General features: G+C 36.4%; 2 protein-coding genes and 1 long non-coding RNA gene across 6 annotated transcripts; all 3 read left to right on the plus strand.

The window, feature by feature from the left end:
• Nucleotides 1-605: 605 nt before the first annotated feature.
• On the plus strand, nt 606-1,254 carry LOC142170270 (uncharacterized). Its single transcript, XM_075232140.1, has 2 exons — nt 606-956; nt 1,195-1,254. Exons 1-2 carry the CDS (start codon nt 606-608, stop codon nt 1,252-1,254), a joined length of 411 nt encoding a protein of 136 aa, XP_075088241.1.
• Nucleotides 1,255-4,050: 2,796 nt separating this feature from the next.
• Nucleotides 4,051-11,669, plus strand: LOC107821995 (uncharacterized). Its single transcript, XM_075232883.1, has 5 exons — nt 4,051-5,248; nt 5,393-6,129; nt 6,213-6,302; nt 9,945-10,721; nt 11,128-11,669. The coding sequence occupies exons 1-5, from the start codon at nt 5,137-5,139 to the stop codon at nt 11,260-11,262; spliced, it is 1,851 nt and encodes a 616-aa protein (XP_075088984.1). The 5' UTR covers nt 4,051-5,136; the 3' UTR covers nt 11,263-11,669.
• A 2,441-nt stretch (nt 11,670-14,110) lies between these two features.
• LOC107821996 (uncharacterized) lies at nt 14,111-22,405 on the plus strand. Of its 4 annotated transcripts, none has more exons than XR_012700073.1 (6): nt 14,524-15,117; nt 16,115-17,785; nt 18,476-18,810; nt 19,549-19,883; nt 21,800-21,860; nt 22,008-22,405. It is a non-coding gene; the product is annotated as an uncharacterized LOC107821996 (long non-coding RNA). The 4 variants fall into 4 exon arrangements; XR_012700072.1 differs by having other exon boundaries at nt 14,525-15,117; nt 18,476-18,792; XR_001656278.2 differs by lacking the exon at nt 14,524-15,117 and adding an exon at nt 14,111-14,516 and having other exon boundaries at nt 18,476-19,883.
• Nucleotides 22,406-22,678: the final 273 nt, after the last annotated feature.

Genomic DNA, 22,678 nt, shown 5'->3' on the forward strand with positions numbered 1-22,678 from the left:
ATGGATGAGACATGTGTGTTGTGCCAGGCTGATAAGGAAACAAGAGAACACTTGTTTGCATAATGCTCATATGCCAACAAATTATGGAACAGGTTATCTCAATGGGCTCAAGTCCACTCCATTGTTCCCAACACTTGGATACAGTATTTCCAGCTCATCATTCATCACTCAAAAGGGAAGACAACTTCAACAATGCTACTTAAAATGATGTATGCTGAATACATACATGTGCTATGGAGAGAAAGGAATACTCGAATATTTGAGGGTGCAAGTAGAGAACATGAAGCACTGGCAAGGGAGGTTGTGAGCATGTGCTACTTTAGGGCAGATAAAAAAGTGAAGGGGCTGATACAAAATCTATACTTTTGAAAGAAAAAATTAGAAGAAGAAAAGTAGGCATATTGTTTTGATTTGTGTTTAGTTAGATAATACATGTATTGGGTTAGAAGGAACAGATAGTGTTAGATCTTGGGTACTCCTTGTAGAGAACAACTAGTTAGGATTGATATGCTATGCTTTGTAAGGTTTTCCTTGGTGATTAATAATAATTTTAATTACCAAAAAAAAAAAGAATGATCCAATTTGTCCTTGTGTATTTATAAAAAATGTCTGGATCTGAATTTGTTATAATCGCTGTGTATGTTGATGATCTAAATATCATTAGAACTCCTGGGGAACTTCCAAAAGCAGTTGACTGTTTGAAAAAAGAGTTTGAAATGAAATATCTTGGAAAGACAAAATTTTATATTGGTCTACAAATTAGGCATATGAAAGTTGAAATTTTTGTCCATCAATCAACTTATACCGAAAAGATCCTAAAGCGTTTTTATAAAGCACATTCATTGAGTATCCCGATGGTTACGAGATCACTTAATATAGATAAAGATTCATTCCGACCTCATGAAAATGATGGAGAGCTTCTTGGTGATGAAACTCCATATCTTAATGCAATTGGGGTACTAATATATCTTGCAAATAATACTCGACTAGATACAACTTTTGTTGTAAGTTTATTAGCAAGATTTAGTTCCTTTCCAACGACAAGACACTGGAATGGTGTTAAGCATATTTTTAAATACCTCCGAGGGACTATTGATATGAGATTATTTTATTCTTATGAATTCGATACACAAATGAATAGTTATGCAGATGCAGGTTATTTGTTTGACTCATATAAATCTCGATTTCAAACAGGCTATCTATTTACTTGTGGAGGTACAACTATTTTATGACGTTCAACAGAACAAACTTTAGCTGCTACATCTTCCAATCATGCAAAGATAATAGCTATTCATGAAGCTAGTCGAGAATGTGTACGGTTGAGCTCAGTGACTCAACACATTCAACAACTGTGTGGTCTTTCTTTAAAGATGAAGATTCTGACGATATTGTATGAAGATAATGCTACTTGTATAGCTCAACTAAAAGGAGGATATATCAAAATAGACAGAACAAAACACATTTCAACAAAGTTATTTTTCACGCATGATCTTCAACAAAATGATAAGATAGATGTTCAACAAATCCGTTCAATGATAATATGGCAGATTTATTCGCTAAGGCATTGCCAACATCAACATTTGAGAAGCTGAGGCATAAAATTGGAATGCATCGTCTTCGAGATATCAAATAAAGTTTCATCGGGGGGAGTATTGATCACACCCAACTCTAGTTCTAAAAAGGATAAGCGGTCGCTGCAAATATAATCCGGTCTAAAAGTCCGGGATCGAATCCCACAGAGAACTAAGATTTCGCTATAACTGTTCAGTATACTAAGAAGACAAGCTCGAACAATTCCTAAATTATAGATATTAAGATTCTTATATCTAACTAATTGACTAACAAACTAAAGCAGTAAATTAACAACTAAAGATACTAAGGATTAGAGACTAAATTAAGGAGGTCTAGAGTTATGGTTTCCTCAATTGTCGGAATCCTTCCCGCTAAGTCTCCTACAATTTCGCCTAAGTATTATCTACTGATCATACGCACTCGACTTATCGTAATTCTCTCTCGAGCAACTACAATAATGTATTAGTCATATTCTCTCGAACTACGCTAGCTCGCACTTTTTTACCGCTCACTAGGATCACGTCAAAGCTTCGTTATCTCTATTCCCATTTTTAAACCCGCTGTATTGATCTCCCATATGCCTTAGGAGTGACATTGTTCAACAACCACCTAAATATATATACTTTCTCAAGCAACACATAATAAATAAGCACAGTCAATTGATCAACTGAAATAAGCACGTAGTTGAACAAGTAGATAAAATTAAAGGTTAAATTATATTAAAACATACAAGAATTCTTCCTCCAAGAGGTTCCACCAAAACTCTAGATAATAAATTAGTTACTCATAATAGTATGTAAAACTACAATACTAAAAGTCATAACCAACAATGAAAAGTATGAAGAAGAAGGGGAAAAACTCGTGGTTGAATCTTCCTCCTTCCTCCTAACGTATTCTCGCCTCCTTGGGTGTTGTCTTACCTTAAAGCAGTATCTCCCCCCTTTAAAATCATGTTTTAGGATGTATTTATAGTGATTAAGGTTTGTTTGGGCCGAAATTCCTTCTCCTAGTTCTGATGGGAAAAGTTGAATTTTCTGCCCCCGGTCCCGGTCTGGAGAAGTGACCCTCACTTCATTGTCCGGGACTTTCCTAATTTATTTTGCTTCGGTCCAGGTCTGGCGATGTGAATCTTGCTTCGCTGTCCGAGACTTTTCTCTTCAGCTTTTTTTCACCAATTTTCTTCCATTTGATCCTTTTCCATGCACGTTTGTTCCTACACATAAGAAACACGTAATAAGTATATTTTCACTTCAAAAAACATGTGATCTCCCATAACTCACATAAGAAATAATATATAAACATACTAAAAAAATATGCACTTTTCATCATTTATCAAGTATAATACTCGTTGTACTCTTTTTTTCTTAAGTAAGGTTGTGTCCCAATTAGGTTTTCCTGGTAAAGTTTTTAATGAGACAACACTCAATGCGTATTACAAGATGTGTGTACTCTTTTTCCTTCACCAGACATTTTCCCACTGAATTTTTCCTAATAAGGTTTTAACGAGGCACATTATCTTTTAGATGGACATTCAATGGAGAGTGTTATGAATATTTTAAAGTGGATGTCTAATGAATACTCCATACATCCAGATTCCATGAACCATTTGAGTTCATATATTTAGTTAATTCATAACTTAATATTTGTAACCTTTAGGTGTATTCTTGTAACATTTCATGTATCCTATATCCTATAAATAGGGTATACTTTATCTTATGAAGTACACACAAGAAACACATTTGAATAAGATAACTTCTACGTTCTCCTCCTATACATCTTGTCTATATTACTATATTATTATATTTTGTTTTCATTTCTTAATATCCAAAGATAATTCAACCACTAACGCTCTTACCTTGCACATCTTTGAGTTAGAAATATACTCTAAATTTATCAAATGTAAAGACCGACTTTCTTTCATTTGCCTTTCTCCTAACCTTTACAGTTGACTAGATTTCACCCTCTAGAAATAAAATAATAAAATAATAGTAGTAAAAGGAAAAGAGAGAAATCGATGCAAACTGTTTATAAATTAGAAACCTTTACGATTGACAAGTTTTTTTTTTGCATCCAGAGTTTGAATCCTTTTTCTGACAGAGCCAAACTATTCTTTTTCTTTACATATAATATAATATAATTTCTTTAAATAATAATAATAATGCTTGAGCATCAAACCTAATATGCGGTTATGCCATAACTAAGCCAAACTTCAAAGAAAGTTTAACTAATCCCCCTAATTGATTATTATTGGGGACAGGTGAGAAAGCTAGAATTGCTAAGCACAGTAAGATGCATTCAAACTGCATATAGTATATTTAAAAAAGCACACATAAGACACAAAAAGAGAATTCATTACCTAACAACATCAAATAGGAGTAGGAAGTAACCATTTTATTTTATCAATAACACAAACACAAAATATAAAAAAAATAAATAATTTTTTCATTTTAATAGCCTTTTTCAGTTTCCCCTAACCCTCTCCTTCCCAATCTTGTGTGTACATACATACACACGCACAACGGCACAAGCACTACAATCTATATCTCTACCCTAATATACACACATAACCATAACCACAGTCTCCTTATTGTTTTTTGCCCTAGTCTCTCTTCTCGAACCCACTCTCGCTGCTCTCTCCCTCTCTTGTTCGCCTCTCTCTCTGTCTCACGCCTTTCGTTTAATACTGCGCTTATTACATATTGAGAACAAACAATTCACCATCTATTGTCGATAATTTGGTATTCACCCAACCCCCACCCCCCAGGCCAAAACGGAAATATATTTCGCGTATATTAAGAGTTTTGGTTTTGGCGTTATTTTAGAGCGGTTAGGGTTTTGTTGAGGATCTTATTCGGTTCTTAATCGCTCGCTGCTTTTATTTTTCTCATAATCCGTAACAATCAGTTTGTTAATGTTCTAATTTTGGATTATGTGGGTGATTTTTGCTGTGTAATATCTGGGTTGGTGTTGTAGAAAACCTAGGTTTTGTTGGGGGAAGTTGTTGCGGGTCTAGGGTTTGTGAATTTGTGAATTAACTCCCCATTTGGCATGGTGGGTCGGTGAGTTTTAGGTTCTGTTTGGTTCATTACTCGTTGAAATCTTGTTGTGGAAACCGAAAAGGGGTATTTCTTCTGTAATTGCAATGATAGTCTGATAATTGCTCAAATTGTTTGATAATCCATCTTCTTTTGGTAAAAGAGATGGAGTAACAGAAGAAATTTGATTTATAGGTACTTGAATTTTGTTCATTTCGTTTTGGAAAATTACGTGGGTATTAAGATTGGAAAACCCTTTATTGGTGTTTATTGGGCTGGCTTCGAATTAGTAAGCCAAAGGCAGGATTGTGATAGAGAGGTAAATTTGCCTCAAATATATAGAGGAAAGCAAAAGTGCATGGTTGATTTCTTTTGGGGAATTTTAGATTGACTAATGTAATGTGGTTGTTTACGCAAATGGTTGGATAGGCAGGGTAAACGTTCTGGACATATTGGGTTCAGAAAGGAGAAAAAGTGAGTTGTAATAAAGTCTTGTTGTAGAGTAATCTGATCATGTTCTACGGCGCCCATGGAAAGGAGTGAACCAGCATTAGTTCCAGAATGGTTGAGAAGTACTGGAAGTGTTACTGGGGGTGGTGGCTCTTCAAGTCCCCACTTTGCATCCTCTTCTTTGCATTCAGGTAATTAACTGTCAGCTGCTTTGAATTGTTTTCAGTTTTAATTAACTATAAGCGCGTGTTTAAATGGAGCTGAATGGTAGTAGTTAGTTTTGTTAATTAACTTTAAGTAAACATTTTTGCACATTTGTGTTACTTTTGCTGCAGATGTTACTTTATCCACGCTGTCTTCTCGCAATAGATCTCCTAGGAGTGTTAGTGACAAAGATAGCCCACGTTCTGTGTTTTTGGATCGCAGTTCATCGTCGAATTCTAGGCGTAGTTCTAGTGGTACTAGTTCGAAGCATCCGTACAGTAGCTTTAATAGAAGTCATCGTGATAAAAATCGTGAAAGAGAGAAAGAAAGATCAGGTACCGTTGATCTGTGGGATCATGACTCATCTGATCCTCTGGGGAATATTTTAGCCGTTAGAGTTGATAAGAACAGCTTGAGGCGCTCTCAGTCACTGGTGTCCAGGAAACCTGGCGAGTTCTTGCCCCGTAGGACTGAGGATTTGAAAGGTGGTATTAGTAGCACCCATAACAGTGGTAATGGTATTCATTCTGGGGGAAGTAGTTTTAATGGTAGCCAGAAGGCGACATTTGAGAAAGACTTCCCTTCTCTTGGGATTGAAGAAAGGCAAGTCACCAGAGTTTCATCTCCTGGGTTGAGCTCAGCAGTTCAGAGTTTGCCAATTGGAAACTCAGCTTTGCTTGGTGCTGATAAATGGACCTCTGCATTGGCAGAGGTGCCTCCTATAATTGGCAGCATCAGTATGGGGAGCTCAGCTTCTCAACAAAGTATTGCTGCAGCTCCAACAACTAGCGCATCGAGTGGGATGGCTAGTCTTAACATGGCTGAAGCATTGTCACAAGCACCGCCACGTGTCCGTGCCACCACCCAGGTATTTTTTTTAATTTCTAGTTATTACTTATTCTGATAATTTTGGAAGAGGTGTTCATGTGTGTATGTTTTGATCATTTGTAGATCCCTGATAAGACACAGAGGCTGGAGGAATTAGCTATAAAGCAATCCAGACAGTTGATACCTGTGATACCTTCAACGCCTAAAGCCTTGGTACGACATCATGTTATATGCACACAATGCTCATATGCTTTAATAATGCATTTAACCGGGACTTATTTTTTTCCTTATGACTTCATCTATAGGGGTTATCATTTATTGGTTTGTTTGTATGCAGCTATAGAAAGAATTGGTGGGGGAGTACAATCATGATACAATTGAGAATTCCGTAGTCATTTCTGTTTTTTATCCTTTTGCAGTTGGTCATTGATTTAGCTCTATTGAACTTTTCTTTTCGTCACTTATGGATTGAATGCTAATAATCTTTTGTAGCAGACTAAGTTATTATAGAATATATTAAGACACAGGAAGCTTCGGATATGAATGTGATAGCCAAGTTTCTGTAGGTCTCATTTGTGAATAGAAGTGCAACTAACTTGTGCTGGTTATAGGTCTTTGATGAGTCTTGATGGACTATTAACCATTTTATTATTCAATATAAAGAGGCTATTTGGTTGTGCTGGGCGGTTGTGTGGTGTCCGCGCATTGTTGACATATACCATTTTCCATGTTCATAATATCTTGACCTGTACATTGTCTTATGCCTTGAGCTGCTGGAGTGCATGTAGCGGGATTGAAACTCAGTTGGCTATATAGCTTTTCAAGATATAAGGAAACATTAAGCTATTCAAGATTTCCTGGTAACACATACAAGAGCTTATCTTCAACGCACTAGCTTTAGTCGATTGTAGGATGTGGTTACACCCTGGAATAATAAATAAAAGTTGTGGGAATTTCATTGTACAAATTGATATAAACCATGATTAGTAGTGTAATTAATAAGAATCATTGGAAGTGTGGAGTTGTGTGACAACTATAGTTCAAATACATGCCTTGATACAAGTGCGAGGGTTCTTTTTTCCCATTCTTGTTGTCAAAGACTTGCCTCCTCTCAGTATCTGAATTCTACTTAACTTACAAACAATGCTGCCCTTCATGATCTGGATAATCCTCTAACCAGTTTCTCACTATCTTGCTCTGTAGACCTATTTCTCCATTTATTATCCAGATGATCCCCTAATCAGTGATTCATTATCTTGCTCTATAGACCTTGTCCTTCTTTAATTTTTCTTTGAAGTTTTTTAAGCCCTTGATTGAAGTGATAGTCAATTTTTAATGTCTTTATTACTTGTACTTTGCCTTTAATTGTATTTGATCCACACATTATTGTATTGGCTGGGTCGTTGAGTAGAATCATGTCTATGATTGCCTTTTGTTTTATCCACCTGCTGATGTTGCTTGTACAGTAGACGATTATATTATATTGGTGAAATAAGTTGGTCGGACACGGGTGCGGGTGTCCGACACGCATGCGGATCTAGAGGTCGGATCCTTTGAGATGTAAATTCTAAGATTTGGGAATACGGATCCTAGTATGGATACGGGTGCGGGGTTTCCGACTTAAAGTAATTCAACAAATATTTCTAAATTATGATATTTTTTGTGGAATACTTACATATAACTTGTAAAGTGTGGATTTCTTTTTTATTTTCAAGTTGTAGATAAGAAAAAGATTGATTTCCGAGACAAGGTATGCTATTTCTCCAAATTTACCCTAGTTTTGGGTTTGATTCGGGAATCAAATTGTATCTTGTCTCGAATTTTTCCGTCCATCATGGTCAAAGTACCCAAAATTGTTTGACCAGATCCGGTATGGATCCCATACCCACACCCATACTAGTGTCGTGCCGATAGGGGTGCGACACCTAAATTGTCGTGTCAGAGCAACTTAGCTGGTGAAGCTAGATACCTAGCTACTAAGTTGCTCGGGTGCGGGTGCCCGATACTGGTGCAGATCTAGAAGTCGGATCCTTGATGATCTAAATTTTAAGATTCTGGGGTATGGATCCAGGTATGGATACATGTGTTGGGATTCAGCTAAAAATAATTCAAATATCTAAAGGTAGAGGTATAAAAATATGTCTAAATTATGAGACATTATTTGGAAAACTTAAAAATATTCCGAGAAGGAGATGAAAGAAAAAGGACTAACATAGAAATCTCTTATATGCAAGGTATTCCATTTCTTCAATTTCAGTCTAGCTTTTATTTTGATTTCAAAAATAATTATATCTTTCCTGAATTTCTCCATCTATTTTGGTCAAAGTATCCAAAATCGGTTGACCATATCCGGTATGGATCCTACACCCACGCCCACACCCACGCCATGTCGACATGGGTGCGACACCAAAAGTGAAGAGTCCGAGCAACTATCCAAAGGAAAATGGCCAATAAATGGTGAACTACAGTTGTCAAATAAACAAACTAGAACGCAAAATTACTGGAAGGTCATTAGGGGAAACTTTTGAGGGATTGATTAACCGGGGAATGCTGCTAATTCATCTTTAGGACAACCAATGTTTTATAGTAAATGATCATGAATGATGTTAAATAAAACTTGGAATTTGTGTGTAAATTATGGCACTTGAACTTTTATTGTTCCCTATTTAATGTCATAACCTTGTGGTTGATCACATTCATTGGTCAGGTGAATTATTTAGTCTCTTTAATAATTTTTGGGCACTTACAAAAGATAGTAGTACTAGAATTCAAATGGTTACTTGGTTATGTTTGACCTGTTTATGTAACATTATGCTGTCCCAACCTCTTGCTCCCACCCTCTCAGGGAGTGTATTGCCATGAATATGTAAAACTTGTTTAGAGGAGTTTGTGATGGGTGTGTGCTTTTGTTGGGAGCTAGTGTGCTTTCCTAGTTCTATCTCACTGGAAAAGCAATATTAGAGAACAAACATAAAGGAATCACATCTTCAGCTAATTACTGGTACCTATATTGTGCCTTCTCTCCTCTAAAGCTTAACGCACTAAGGGGTCGTTTGGTTCGAAGACAACTTATGCATGGATTAACAATGCATGGATTAGTATTTTCAAGGAAAAGACAAATTAAATCTAAAGAGTGTGAGGAGCTTTTTGTCAAATTTTGTTCAATCCATGTATTACTTTACCTGTATTCTTATTCTATATTCTACCCTGCATAAAATAATAAGTAGATTCCAGCATAACTTATGCGAGTATTATTTCATGTGGAAAACAAAAGAAGCAACTAAAAAACGTATATAATTGTTCGGAGTTTAATGCAGTGATGATGTTTCTCTGTGCACCTCTCTTGGCCAATGGTTCACATTTCCTGCTGTATGTATGTTTTTTGTCGTTGTAAAGTACCATGATGGTTCCTTCTCTGGCATAATCATTCACCTGTACTTGGGTCCTAGCAGTTCTGTAGCACTTGTTGTTACTGTGAAGGGTATTATTTCTGATGCACTGTTTACTGCTTTTTCCACAAATTGCTTGTTCTCTGGCACTCAAGGAACCAAATTGGTAGCTACATTTTAGCTTTTTCTTTCTTACACAGAGGGAGGGAGGGAGGGAGGGAGAGAGAGTGTGTGTGTTGTAGTGTAGTGTAGCTTTTATGCATCTTTTACTTAGAAAAGACAGCAGACTGTCTACTCGAAAGGAAAAAGGTTGGAATCCATCTTGCTTATGAATATTGTTGAAGAATCTGTTTATTTTCCATTTTAGTTGTATCTTCCTCTAGTATTTGGATATAGAATTTATGTTCAAAGGTTTGTGCTTGATTGATAGTTGATATCCATGTTAATGGGAAGTAATTGTTTCCAGGTTTCCAGTTCTGCTGATAAATCTAAGCAACCAAAAGCCACAGCTAGGGCAAATGAGATGGTTGGCTTAGCTAAGAGTATGCAACAACCTTTTTCCACTCAACTTGCAAATCAGCCCCGTAGTGGACAAGTCAGATCGGAAGCTCCAGCTACCTCTCATGGCAAAACTCTTCTGGTTCTGAAGCCAGGACGGGAAAATGGTGTCACCTCTTTATCAAAAGAAGCACTGAATCCAGCTAACAATACTGGCGGTAGATTAGCTAATTGCTCTCCTGCAGTGGCTCCTTCAGCTCCTGCTTTGACCAGTCCAACTTCGAGGGTGACTTCCCTTGAATCTAAAGCTGCTACATTGTCGCTGAAAGCACGATCTACTGCAGAGAAGAGATCTTCTCTGTCTCAAGCCCAAAGCAGGAGTGATTTTTTCAATCTAATGAGGAAGAAGACTTCATTAAATTCTTCTACTGTCCTTTCAGACTCTGGTATGGCTTCATCTGACAGTAGTGAGCAATCTGGTATTAAAACTAAAGATGAGGATAGTGCCTCATTGAGTCCTTGTGTTTCTGAAAATGGAAGTGAGAGAACCAGCAATGGAGACACTCATGAATCTCAGAACCATGTTCAAAGCCATAATGGTATTGAGGAGAACAACTCATCCATAAATGGAGCGCTATATCCAGATGAGGAAGAGGCTGCTTTCCTACGTTCTCTTGGTTGGGATGAAAATGCTGGGGAAGACGAAGGCCTGACAGAGGAAGAAATTAATGCATTTTATCAGGAGGTAACCAACTCTACTTGCTGGTTTCTATATTATGATAAGAGATACTTCCAGTGTTAGATTAGTTATGTTAAAAGATAAGCCATGATTAAGTTGTTTTGCCTGCGAGTTTGATACTAGTGAGGTTTCGTGGAGAATGTTCATGGCATATGTACCTGAACATGACCCACAGAAAGTAAGTTTTGTTCTAAAATTCTTAATAGATGCTATGTGGTTCTGGTGTTGGTCTTGTGGTCTGCCCCTGAGACGCACTTTCTTTATGTAAATTTGGAGCAGAGTTGTACCATTGGCGTTATTTTTTCTTTTTTTTTGGGGGTGGGGGGCTCAAAATTTAAGTCAGAAACTACACTGAAAAATAAAGCTTGTTTTCCCTTCAGACTGTGTTTGACTTAACTCCCTACTTTTGCAGTATATGAAACTGAAGCCTTCCTTGAAGGTGTACAAAGGTGCCCAGCCAAAGTGTTTGATGCTGCCTGAGATGCATGTTGCTACTAATCGTGGACCTGCTTCTTCCGAGTCGACTTCTTCTGAATCTGATGCTTGAATATAATTTCGCACGTATGGATGCATACAATTGGGTTTGTCAAGAGATACATCTCTTCTTTTTGTGATCTATTTTGTTTTGGAGCATCTCTGATGCATGTTAACAAGTGGAGGGTGGCTTTTGGAATTTTGAAGTTCAGAGAAGAGAAATAAGTTAGTCTGCTGGTGTCCTACTGGCTCAAAAGTAAGCTAAGGTATCAAAGGTAGCGTTTTATAAGTAGAGTTTAGGAAAATGTTAGTCTGCAGTGGATGATGCTGGGCAAATTGCTTCTTTTTGGAAATTTTTTGTGCTTTTCCTTTCCAGTATCAATTGAAAAGGAAAGAGAAGGTTTTACGTTGTTTTGGTCAATTTTACGGGGAAGAAGGAAAATTGCAAAGTTCATTATAGAATTTTCTTTTCAGTCGTAATCGCAAAGCTCGTGTTGATATAATCCTATCTATATTTTTGTCTTTAACTGTTTGGCTAAGTTTCTTTTGTGATATTAATATTTTCAATTGCAATAGGCTCACTTCTTAGAGCAGTTTGATGGATGTAGTAGGTGGCAGTGACGGGTAGGGAGATGCCTTTTGGGAGATTACAGCGTGCATAGTTTCTGTTGAAGTGCTTTGACTGGTGGCTCTGTTGTTGGAGCATGTATTTTCCTTCACAGTGATTGATCGGTTTTCTTAGAGTTGGAAATAATGTAAAATGCCTTTTGACTGATTTTCTTAAGCAGGTAATGAGGGGTTAATACTGCTTAATGGTGTTGAATCTTTTGAAAGAAAACTACAGTATCCAGGTTCTGTTTAAGTATTAAAATTGCAATAAAAACAGAAGGTAAATGGATTCAAGTTGCATTTTAACCTTGAAAGTGCCGGTCTCTTTTCTTTTTCCCATTCAAAATTGCTCTCCTCTTCTCAATTGAGAATGTCTTTCTGGACAGACGATTGACACCTCAATGGAGTAAAGATATTAGGGGTATGGAACTTTATTTCTTCTCACTCCGAGGAAGGTTCACTAGTCCTTCTGCTTTGTTATTAGGCAGACCCCTGTAGGCCTATCGACCAATGACTGATGTGATCCCTACTTGCGTAATAGAAAAATGGATTTCGTTGTGGAGGTAAATGAATGATGAAATTAAGGATATCACGTAACTTGATTGTGTACAAAGGCAACTTGGTCTCTGGCTATAAAGTTTCCAGTATTTTGCACCGCTTGTGAATTATAAGAGGAGGATCCCCCGCTGCAAGGAAACAACGGATCGACTTTTCTAACTCTCTTTAAAGAGTCTGTTTTCAAATTCACTTGCTTGCAAGTTTTGGGTTAGCAGGTTGTTGACTGGGAGAGCTGGTAAAAGGGAACAACAATCTCCCCCAGCAATACCAAAGATCCATCCAAGGAATGAGCTTCCCTTCCTGTGGACTACAAGGAAAAGATAGAATCTCGTCCGGCAACAGTAGCTGAGTCAATGACAGATGCTCTTGGAAAGAACCTTTCATTCGATGCTTCTGATTCAAGCTTATTCTTTTCTACCTTTTGAATTAATCTAGAAGCTCAATTAGCAGATTCATTAGAAACCTTTCGACCAGTATAATCATTAAATTTCTCGCATATATAACCAGCATAGCTCTTGTATGAGCGAAGTAATGCCTTCATCCTTTCTCTCCATGTATGCTTAGGAACCATACCAATCCATCCCGAACTTAGTGGTTAAACTCAACAAGTATGGGAAGGGTCCTCCTCTCCCTGGTCAAAGCTCCGTGAACGAGAACTCGTTTTGTTTGTTGGCCGGCTAATGATGGTTTTCTGTCCCAATTCAACCTTACAGTCTTCGGATGACCCAAAAAAGCTAATACCTTTTTTCTCACAAGCTATTAGTACTACTTTTCACTGGAATGCCACTTTGGAAGTTAAATTGAAAGCAATTATTGTTCATTTTAGAAATTTTCACATTGAGAAAAGTAACATGTCTTGATATTTTATTGCCGTATGTAAACTCAACTCCACTTTAAAATCAATCCTGGTTAAAAGTGAGATAATAAAAAATGATACAAGATTACCACAACCGGGGGAGAGGGATAGTTACTTTCCTATTTGTGTCTCGGAAAAAATGATGAGATAATAAAAATGACACACAATGTGGGGGATGGAGAATAATTTTGAAGTCTACATTAAGGGAAAAAAAGAGAGCAAAAAGGATAAGATTTAAGTGTTTTTTGGTAGTTATTTTCAATTACAATAAAGTCAAGTCCTAGTACAACTGTTGTTAGTCATAAATAAATTAATCAAATATTACATTTTCCCAATGTTTTCCTACATATTTACAATCTTCAACTTATTGTGGAGTAAAGTTTCAGCTAATGGTCGGGTTCAAGTATTTTAGTATTAACCCGTTTGACATTGATGAAAAAACCAGGTGACAACATTTAATTGAATATTTATTACACCTCAGATTTGTATATACATACGCGCTATATTTTTTGCAATTGTTCCAGCTTTTGTGTTAAAGTGGAACATAAGAAATAAAATTGCAGGGCCAAAATGGAACAAACAAGATAAAGTTGGAGGGTCAAAATAGAACAAGATAGAGATAGAGTGTCAAAATGAAAAATGGTGTCAAGTTGAATTGGCTGTATATGTATTTGGCCAAAATAAAAACTAGACTAGAAACACGAGTAAATCAATAGGAAAATCTGAGTCGCCTCATTGGCTTGTACATTTAGCTGTCTATTGTGTACATACTAAGGTGGATTACGCAAGTGAAATACAGGGTATTATAGTCATTCTCGCTCACGTCTATATATATATATTCAAACCCTAGCTAAATCAATGGTATCGCTCAATCGCCATTTTCTAGTCTCTTATCAAATTTCCCTATGCAGCTGACTTGTAAATGTTCTTCGAGTATCTTCATTCTTCCTTAATCCTAATGAAGTTTTAGAGGCGAAGATACTCGAAAAACATTTACTTGTTATTTGTATAGAATTACTATATATAGTCCGTCAGAACTCAAACACAATTTCTTCCTCCAGATCTGTGCTTACCAAATCGATAGTTTAGCTCAATCGCCGTTTCTCAGTCTCTTAAATTTCTCCTAGTTGTCAAAAGTTCGTACAGGTGACTTGTAAATGTTTTGCTGACCTTCTAATATGATATAACTGGCAAAACATTTACACGTACCTTGTATGAACTTTTGATTCTAGCTTTGCTGAAACCTTTTGATGGAGAACTGCTCTAACTCAAGTGGCCAACCTGAAAGGCTGTGATATTCACAGGTCGGCGAGTTTAAAAAACACATTAATTGGTATAATGTTTCCATTTTTGCTTAGAACACTTCGAAATGAATTAATTAAACAAAATCAGCACTAACTCAACTGAGTTTTTGGATCTAACATGAGGGAAAAATTTAATAATTAATTGTTATTTTGATGTTAAACAGAGACGCTCTATGCTTTAATAGGAGTTAGCAAATCTCTTGGGATTCATAATGGAAGAAAAAGATCTATTAGTTGAGAATATGTTTTAGTCAAGTGAGCACTTTTATTTTACATCCTATACTATTCTTGTAGTTGTTTAGCGTTTTAGAGATTTATACATCAATAGAAAATATAAAGAATCTTTAATACTTATTATTATTGTTTTTGTTTTGTATACGGCGATCTATCGAGACCCCTCCCCAATATTACTATACACTTTTCTTAGATCTCAATAGCAATCCCAAGAACCCAAATCCCTGTTCTCAGATCTAACCAATTTTACATCAAAAGCTGCTGCTTAAATGCAGTCACTTTAGGAAATTTTCTCTGTTTTCTTGATCTGCGGTGGCTTGTTTTCTTGATTACTTATAATCAAGGTAGAATTTTTACACCAATTTTGGTAAGTTCTTGGATTTACTGCAATTGGGTAGTGTTCAGTTTTTTCAGATAAGTTGATTGATTCTTGGAATATCAATGTTTTACTACTGCAAATTATGTTTATTCAATCTCAATTGGTTCGTGTAGAATACTATGAAATCTGCGTTTGATTGTTAATATGAATGGCCTGATTTATTTGCTTGACCAAAATTTGATATCGTGGAGCTGTTCTTGGGTGGAAATGGATCTGCTAGCTTACTATTTTGTTTAAAGATAAATAATCTTTTAAGGGAAGTTTGGATCCATTGCCTGATAAGACATTAATATCTTGGAACTTATATATCCAATTTATTTAACTTAAATATTTCTTAAGGTGAAGCATACAAGTTATATCTACACTACATTTTTGGCATTTCATGTTGTCAATGAGAAATGTCCTGCAATTTTGAAAGCATGTAGGGGTTAGTGCTACGAATGTTTTCTTAAGGAGCTAAAGTTTTAGTAGATGGTCAGGATTGAAAGCTTACTGCATCAGAGAGTACACTGAAACAGTATTTATTTCGCCTTGATCTGCAGTTTCATAGTTTGTGCAATTAAGCAGAAACCATTAGGATTTAACAGTTTGCAGCAGTTTGAATTTGTTGGACCTGTGAAAAAGAACAAAAATCTAGACAAGCAAATATTGTATTCTTATGAAAACAAATCTTATGAAATTAATCATGGAGAAAGTAAAATAACAAAGAAGTTCACTAATTTGAAAAACTTCGATACAAGTGTAGTACTGTAACCTTGAAGTTTTCTATGTTTTATGTGATTGACTTTAATCTTCACGGAAATGGCATGTTTGTGCGTTTGGAGGCTAATTGGGTGCTATAGAGGCAAATTTATGCTAGAAATGGCATGCTTGTGTACTCGTTAATTTTGATATGTTTCTCTTCATTACTTGCAAAATAATCAGGTTTAGACATCTCTTCTGATTGTTATTGCCATTTAATGACCAATTTTATCCACCTATTCAGAAAAGAAGAAAGAAGAAAACTACCATTTGATCACGCTTGGCACATTCAATAGACTACACCTGAACTCCAGAAAAACAAGGACAGAGGCAGACCAATCAGGGTGATAATTATTGTAACACACAGGTTGTACTGGATAGAGTGGGTGTCATTGTATTCATGAATCTCTGTACTGTCTTTAATGTTGGAGTTCCACCATTCATTGTGGCAGTCCAATGCAAAAATTGATCACTAAAAAGCTGCTTGTTTTCTGTCTGTATGTCATAGTGGTCCTAATCAAAATCTTTCAGGCATATGATGGAGATCAGAATCTAATGGTTGATTTGTGGATAGATTCCTTGATTATTTCTCCATGATAATGTTCTTTTACCATAAATATCTCTTTACATTAAAGTTTATTTTTGGTATTGGATAAACCATCCGACATTTGTCAGCAATAATACAGTGTAGCAGGGCCTTAGAGTATATATTAGTGAAGTAGGACTCTTTTCTGATTGGTCAAGGCTCTTGAGTTTTCCTATGTGTCTTCAGAAATATTTATCTGATTCAAAGACCTGCAGCTCCTGTGCATGCCTATTTCATTTATCTGATTAGCTTATTAAACATGGTCTAAATTTGTAATTATACTAGTTTGTTATTCCTGATTTTATGGAAGTTCACATTTTGACCACATTCCTCCCCCTCCTCACGCCAATAGAAGAAAATATCCATCTCTGGAAAATGTTCAACAACTTTTTGTTGCATTTGTAGGAGTGAAGTTTTTGTGGTAATCTCGTTGTTTGTGCCTCTCTAATGTAAATATCTGCAGTGTTATCGGTATCCATTTTAGGATAATCAAAAGTTTGTAAGGTGGCGTTTCTTTGAGGTTTTCCGAAACTTGAGTTTGCAGACTCAGCTTTAAACCTTGAGAAAAGTGTTTGTTTGGGTGTGTTTGCAAAAACTGAGAGATTTGGAAAACTCAGTTTGGAAATCTTCACATAAAGTTATATTTGTTCTGGAAACAAGTCAAAGGAACACTTTTTCCAAAACTCAAAACCTGGGTTTGCAAACTCAGTTTTTGGAGAACTCCAAACACTATGTTTTTCATATTGGTTGTACAGCTGGTTCACTTTACTACAAAGAGATTTTAATTCGACTGTTTAATTAGCTAAATCTCTTATCTTTGCCATGATTCTTAGTGTTTTTTTTTGTTTCTGATATAATTTGTTTATGATGTGGAGATTCAAGCCTTTTTTGCCCAAGGAACAGGCTGGGCTTGAAGGTCGCACCATTGATATTGGCAGTCTCAAAGTTCATGTGCGCAATGCAATTGGAGTAGGCGGATTCTCTTGTGTTTATTGCCCGAGATGTACTACATGGTTCAAAGCAGTATGCATTAAAGCATATTATTGTTAATGATGAAGAATCACTTGATCTAGTACTGAAAGAAATTTCAGTGATGAAATCGCTCAAGGGTCATCCTAATATTGTCACACTAAATGCGCATACCTTCTTGGATATGGGTCGTACAAAGGAAGCTCTCCTTGTTATGGAATATTGTGAGAAATCCTTGGTCAGTGTCCTTGAGAACCGAGGAGCTGGCTTCTTTGAGGAGAAACAAGTCCTCTTAATATTCAGGGATGTATGCAATGCTGTCTTTGCTATGCACTGGCAGTCCCCAACCATAGCTCAAAGGTAAAGTCGGACACTCTTAAGCCCGAATAGTTTTTTGAAATGATGATGATGAATGTTTGTAGTAATTTCAGTTGAGCTTAGGCTTTGTTTATGGTAGTCTTCAAAATGTTTCATCTTTTTAGTGACTTAGGGCTTCATAATTCCTTTCTTTGCTTGTAATATTTCAGTAGTTTGTATGTTAAATATGTTGTGATGTAATTCATATCTGTCTATATATTTGCTTCCAGCTTAATTTTGTTCAGTGCCTTTGATTTTTCTGTCATTCTATGGTTTCTGTTGATGGTACTAATATATTGTCTCTTTTCGTTTTCTTGAGCCGAGGGTCTATCCGAAACAACCTCTCTACCCCCTCGGGGTAGGGGTAAGGTCTGCGTACACACTACCCTCCCCAGACCACACTTGTGGGATTTTACCGGGTCGTTGTTGTTGTTGTTTTTGTTTTGTGTAATATTGGCTTGAGTTGAGTTTATATGGTGTAACATGGTCAGTGAGTATTCATATAGCCGATCCCAACATGTTTGGAACTGAGGCGTAGTAGGAGTTGTCAAAATAGACAAGTTAATGTGTATTGGAAGGCATGATTTTTTCCGTCGAAATCCTGAATGACGTTTTCCTTTATTTATGTGTGCCAGTAATTACTTCTAATTCTTTTCATTCTTGTTTGTATCAACAATCTTCTTATTGTTGTAGGATCGAATCAGAGAGCATTATTAGTGGATTGTCGGCAAAATTTCTTCATTGAGCAAACTTCTTTTGTCGTCCTCCCAAGATGTTGTGGGTATAGATGCTCATCTAGAGCAAGTGAAACCTGCTATGGATGAAAACTGATGACATTCAAAATAATTATTGGTATCTGGGGCATGGGAGGAATAGGGAATACGGCAGTTGCACGAGCCAGTTTGAAGCTTCTTGTTTCCGTGGAGATGTTAAAGAATACAGGCGTAGCGTGTGCGCTCATTGCAAAATGCCCTTCTTGGTAAACTGTTAAGGGAGAAAGATGAATGTCGGTAAGGAAGTGCATGATAGTGAGTAGACTTCCTTTTAAGAAGGTTCCTATTTGTGTCTGATGACATAGATCACACACACCAATTGGATTACTTAGCAGGGGATCTTGGTTGGTTTGGTAACCAGTAGAATGCATGATTTGATACATGATATGGGTAAATATGTGGTGAATATGCAAAAGATCCTGAATGTAGCAGTATGGCGCATTGAAGATACTCATTGAGTTCTATCATTGAATTAGAACGAAAGTACATGACAAATTTATTGGTCATGTCTTAATTAGGAATTCCTTCGATCAACAACAACGACAATAACAAACCCCGTGTATTCACACATGTGGAGTATGGGGAGGGTAGTGTGTATACAAACCTTACCCCTACCTAGCGAAGCTAAAGAGACGAATTCCTTCTATCACTTGATAAAAAAAAAACTTAAAAGACTCTGAATCTGAAGAACCTCTGAGAAAATGTTCTTTAGAAAATAGAATTGTGTAATTAATTGCTTAGCGAAATAGTTCATCTGTTGAGCAACATTTTTCTTAAAAAAGGACCTAACCAATACGGTACCTTAAATTTTCCAATGGCGCTCCTCGAGAAACTGCTCGTGCAATAGTAAAGTTTAACCTTGATATTATAGAGTAGAAATATAACTAAAAGAAAGTAAAAAGGAATTGGGCATCGCGAGGAGTGAAAGTACTTATATTTGCAGAGGGATCCTTGTACTGCGTTTGAAATTATACTTTGTTATCTTTTAAGCAGGGGGCCAAAGCAATGGAGGCAATCTGGATTCGTCGTCCCCCAAAAACTATTCTTTAGCAGAGGGCCATGAAAATTCTATGAACTCATCATGGATCAAACAGATGTTGCACATAGATAATGTGATGATCCTTTTTGATTCGCGATGACTGACAGATAATGTGATGGATGTTGTGAGTTGCCTTGATGGCTCTGTTGATTATTTGTCCAACAACTTGTGTTGGTTTGTCTGGGATCGCTATCCTTCAGAATCACTTCCATCGAATTTTGAACGCAATAGACTTGTTCATCTTCGACTCACACGGATATCACTATGTCAATTATGGAGAGGAACAAAGGTACAGTAAATAATTATTGTTGTCCCATTTTCGTTGGCATATTTCCTAAATTGCATATCAGCTTTCTTACATTCCTTGCAATTTAATACTGTTCTTATGCTATTTCATATATGCTGTTACAATTTGGGAAATCAAACAACTTTTACTGTGACTATAATCTGTCAAATATCCTAAGTGTTTTAAACTATAAAAGATTTTGATTTATAGTATTTTTGTATAAATGTCTCAGAAATTTAAGTCTGATGTCCAAGCTCACACCAAAATTACAAGTGTTAACCTTCGAAATCAAAACCAAGTCATTATTTTTGGGAGGGACAGAGTAGTTTTTCTAATACAATATAGGAACACTATCACAAAGTCAAAAACAATTTGCAGATAATGACGGAAACTCCTACATAAAATGTAATAATGATCTCCACAAAGTAAAACATGTCCTGTTTTAACTGAATAAGTTTTTATAACGTTTCTAGTCAATTATTTATAACATCTGAAAATTAGTTCAAAAAACTCATTCCATATAATCAAGTTTTTCCCCTTACCCTGTCAGTATCTAACAGAGGAAAAATCTAAAGAAAATATATAGTATGTATAAAGACAAAATCTTACGGTGCTCTACTTTACGTTTTGTTGACCCCTGGTCATTATAAGTTCATTGACCTCTGATGAGCTATACAAGAGCCCCTTTAGGCACAAGTTTAGTACATTATCTTTGGGCTCACCCCTTCCTATGTATGAGTACAACAACAACAACATACCCAGTAAAATCCCACTAGTGGGGTCTGGAGAGAGTCGAGTGTACGCATACCTTACCCCTACCCCGAAGAGGGTAGAGAGGCTGTTCCAATGTATGAGCGGATTTTTTTTTTTTTTTTTTTGTAACTAAACAATTTTATTTACCAAAGTAATATTTACACATTTGATTCTCTTTATAGCTTGATCTGGACATAAGTCCCAGATTCAGCCATCTATTCTTTTCCCACTACTCCTATTCTATTCATAACTACCTTTTTACATATCTATATGAACAATAGGATAGTAGTTTAACTCTAGTAACCTACTCTTCAATCATTGCTTCAAATTCCCTCGACAATGTATTTGTTGTGTTACCAGTCGAGTGTTTGTTTCAGCATTCCTCTGTGTTGCTTGAAAGATTTGTGCATTCCTCTCTTGCCATATATAGTATATGCTTCTAGCTAGTGTCATCCTGTAAATTTCAGCGTTGGAACTTCTACCTTTACAGTGTTGTTCAGCCCATTCCAATTCTTGATCCCACGTCATCACCTGTCTATGAACCCTCTACCATTCGAGCATTGCTGCCCATATTTGTGTTGAGAATGAACATTCGAGGAATAGGTGATCGATAGTTTCTTCTTCTGTGTGACACAGTGGGCAGGTAGTATCTTCCAAGCAGCCTCATCTCCTCAATCTGTCCCTTGTTAGTAGCCTTCTATGTGCAGCCAGGAATAAGATGAATATCCATTTAGGTAGCCCATCTCCTCAATCTGTCCCTTGTTGAGTGGATTGGTAATATGGACTTTTTTGTTTGACTCACTATTGACCTACTACCCAATCTGTGATCACTATAATTTATTCCTGAAGCCATGGGAAGCACCATCCTTCTATGATTTCTTTTTAACTCTATTGTTGGTACTTGGTAGTTGTGCATGCTGTTTGTTTTTTGTCTATCTCTTTTTGGGTTGTCAACAAGATTTGTGAATTCTAAGAACGGTATATCTCAGCTACTCTTATGTGCTTGATAGAATGCATATAATAAGTGAAAGAGCTAATGTGGCATGATTGCAATTATAAGTTTCCTATTTAGTATAGGGATTTAGGGACTAGACCTGTTGAGGAATTGAGATGCTTCATTAGTTCTTGTTTCATTCATTTGCATTTCCCCCCATTCTTTTGTGCAGGAGATTGCTTTGTTAAGTTAGTTTCAGCACGAAAACACAGTACGGTATTATGTCACACTAGGTAATTGTTGTTATTGCTTCCTCGATTATATTTTCTTTGCTCCTTTCTTTGGGAGTCAGAATTGTTGTTCATCTTTCCCATGATTGCTTGTTCTGTTATATGCAAATTCGAAGTTGTTCTCACTTTCCAACGTCTTATTTTATGCAGTTCTGAATATGAGAATGGCTACCACGACACACCACGGGTATATATTCTTAAACCTTCTTGGTTTGCAGTGTGTTATGTCTTACAGCTTGAAGCACGTTTCTATTAGCTGGAGCTATTGGGGAGTGCAGAAAAATCCAGTAATCGAAGATCGATTCAATAGCAGCTCCTGCACCTACTGATTTTTGAACCTTCTAACATCTCGAGCTTGATATTGTACTTTAATCTCAATTAGATGGCTATAACAGTCTGTCCCAAGCTGTAGTTTTTGCACTCTATGGATAGGAATCAAAGATAATTTGTGGGGGCTGTAACACCTGTACCGCAAGTTGTCTCATGAATATGTTTTTGGTGTAATTACTGTGATGTATTCATGTAAATGATGTTTATTACTTTCTGGACTTTCTGTCCCAAGCTGCATTTTTTGGACCTTATGGAGAGGAATCAAAGATCCTTTAAGGGGTCTACGTCACCTTTTTCGGACCTTATGCTTAGGTGTTTTGTGAATCTGTTTTTTGGTGTAATTACTGTGATGTGAATTATGTAAATTATTTTTTGCAATTTGTTGATACTTGAAGTTTTACCCATGAGCCAAATATGTCTTCGTGCAACTTCATACATCCACTGTATGTATGCAGCAAATCAATAAAATCCTTATTGTTTTTATCCCTGAA

The sequence above is a fragment of the Nicotiana tabacum genome, chromosome 16 (assembly GCF_000715075.1).
Source record: "Nicotiana tabacum cultivar K326 chromosome 16, ASM71507v2, whole genome shotgun sequence".
Lineage (NCBI taxonomy): Eukaryota > Viridiplantae > Streptophyta > Magnoliopsida > Solanales > Solanaceae > Nicotiana > Nicotiana tabacum.

Bases quoted from the DNA above. Each gene is read 5' to 3' on its own strand.
- LOC142170270 (XM_075232140.1), top strand. From the start codon at position 606: ATGTCTGGATCTGAATTTGTTATAATCGCTGTGTATGTTGATGATCTA. The intron at 957-1,194 runs GTACTAATATAT...GATTTCAAACAG, and splicing joins CATATCTTAATGCAATTGGG to GCTATCTATTTACTTGTGGA.
- LOC107821995 (XM_075232883.1), top strand. From the start codon at position 5,137: ATGGAAAGGAGTGAACCAGCATTAGTTCCAGAATGGTTGAGAAGTACT. The intron at 6,130-6,212 runs GTATTTTTTTTA...GATCATTTGTAG, and splicing joins GTGTCCGTGCCACCACCCAG to ATCCCTGATAAGACACAGAG. The intron at 6,303-9,944 runs GTACGACATCAT...AATTGTTTCCAG, and splicing joins CTTCAACGCCTAAAGCCTTG to GTTTCCAGTTCTGCTGATAA.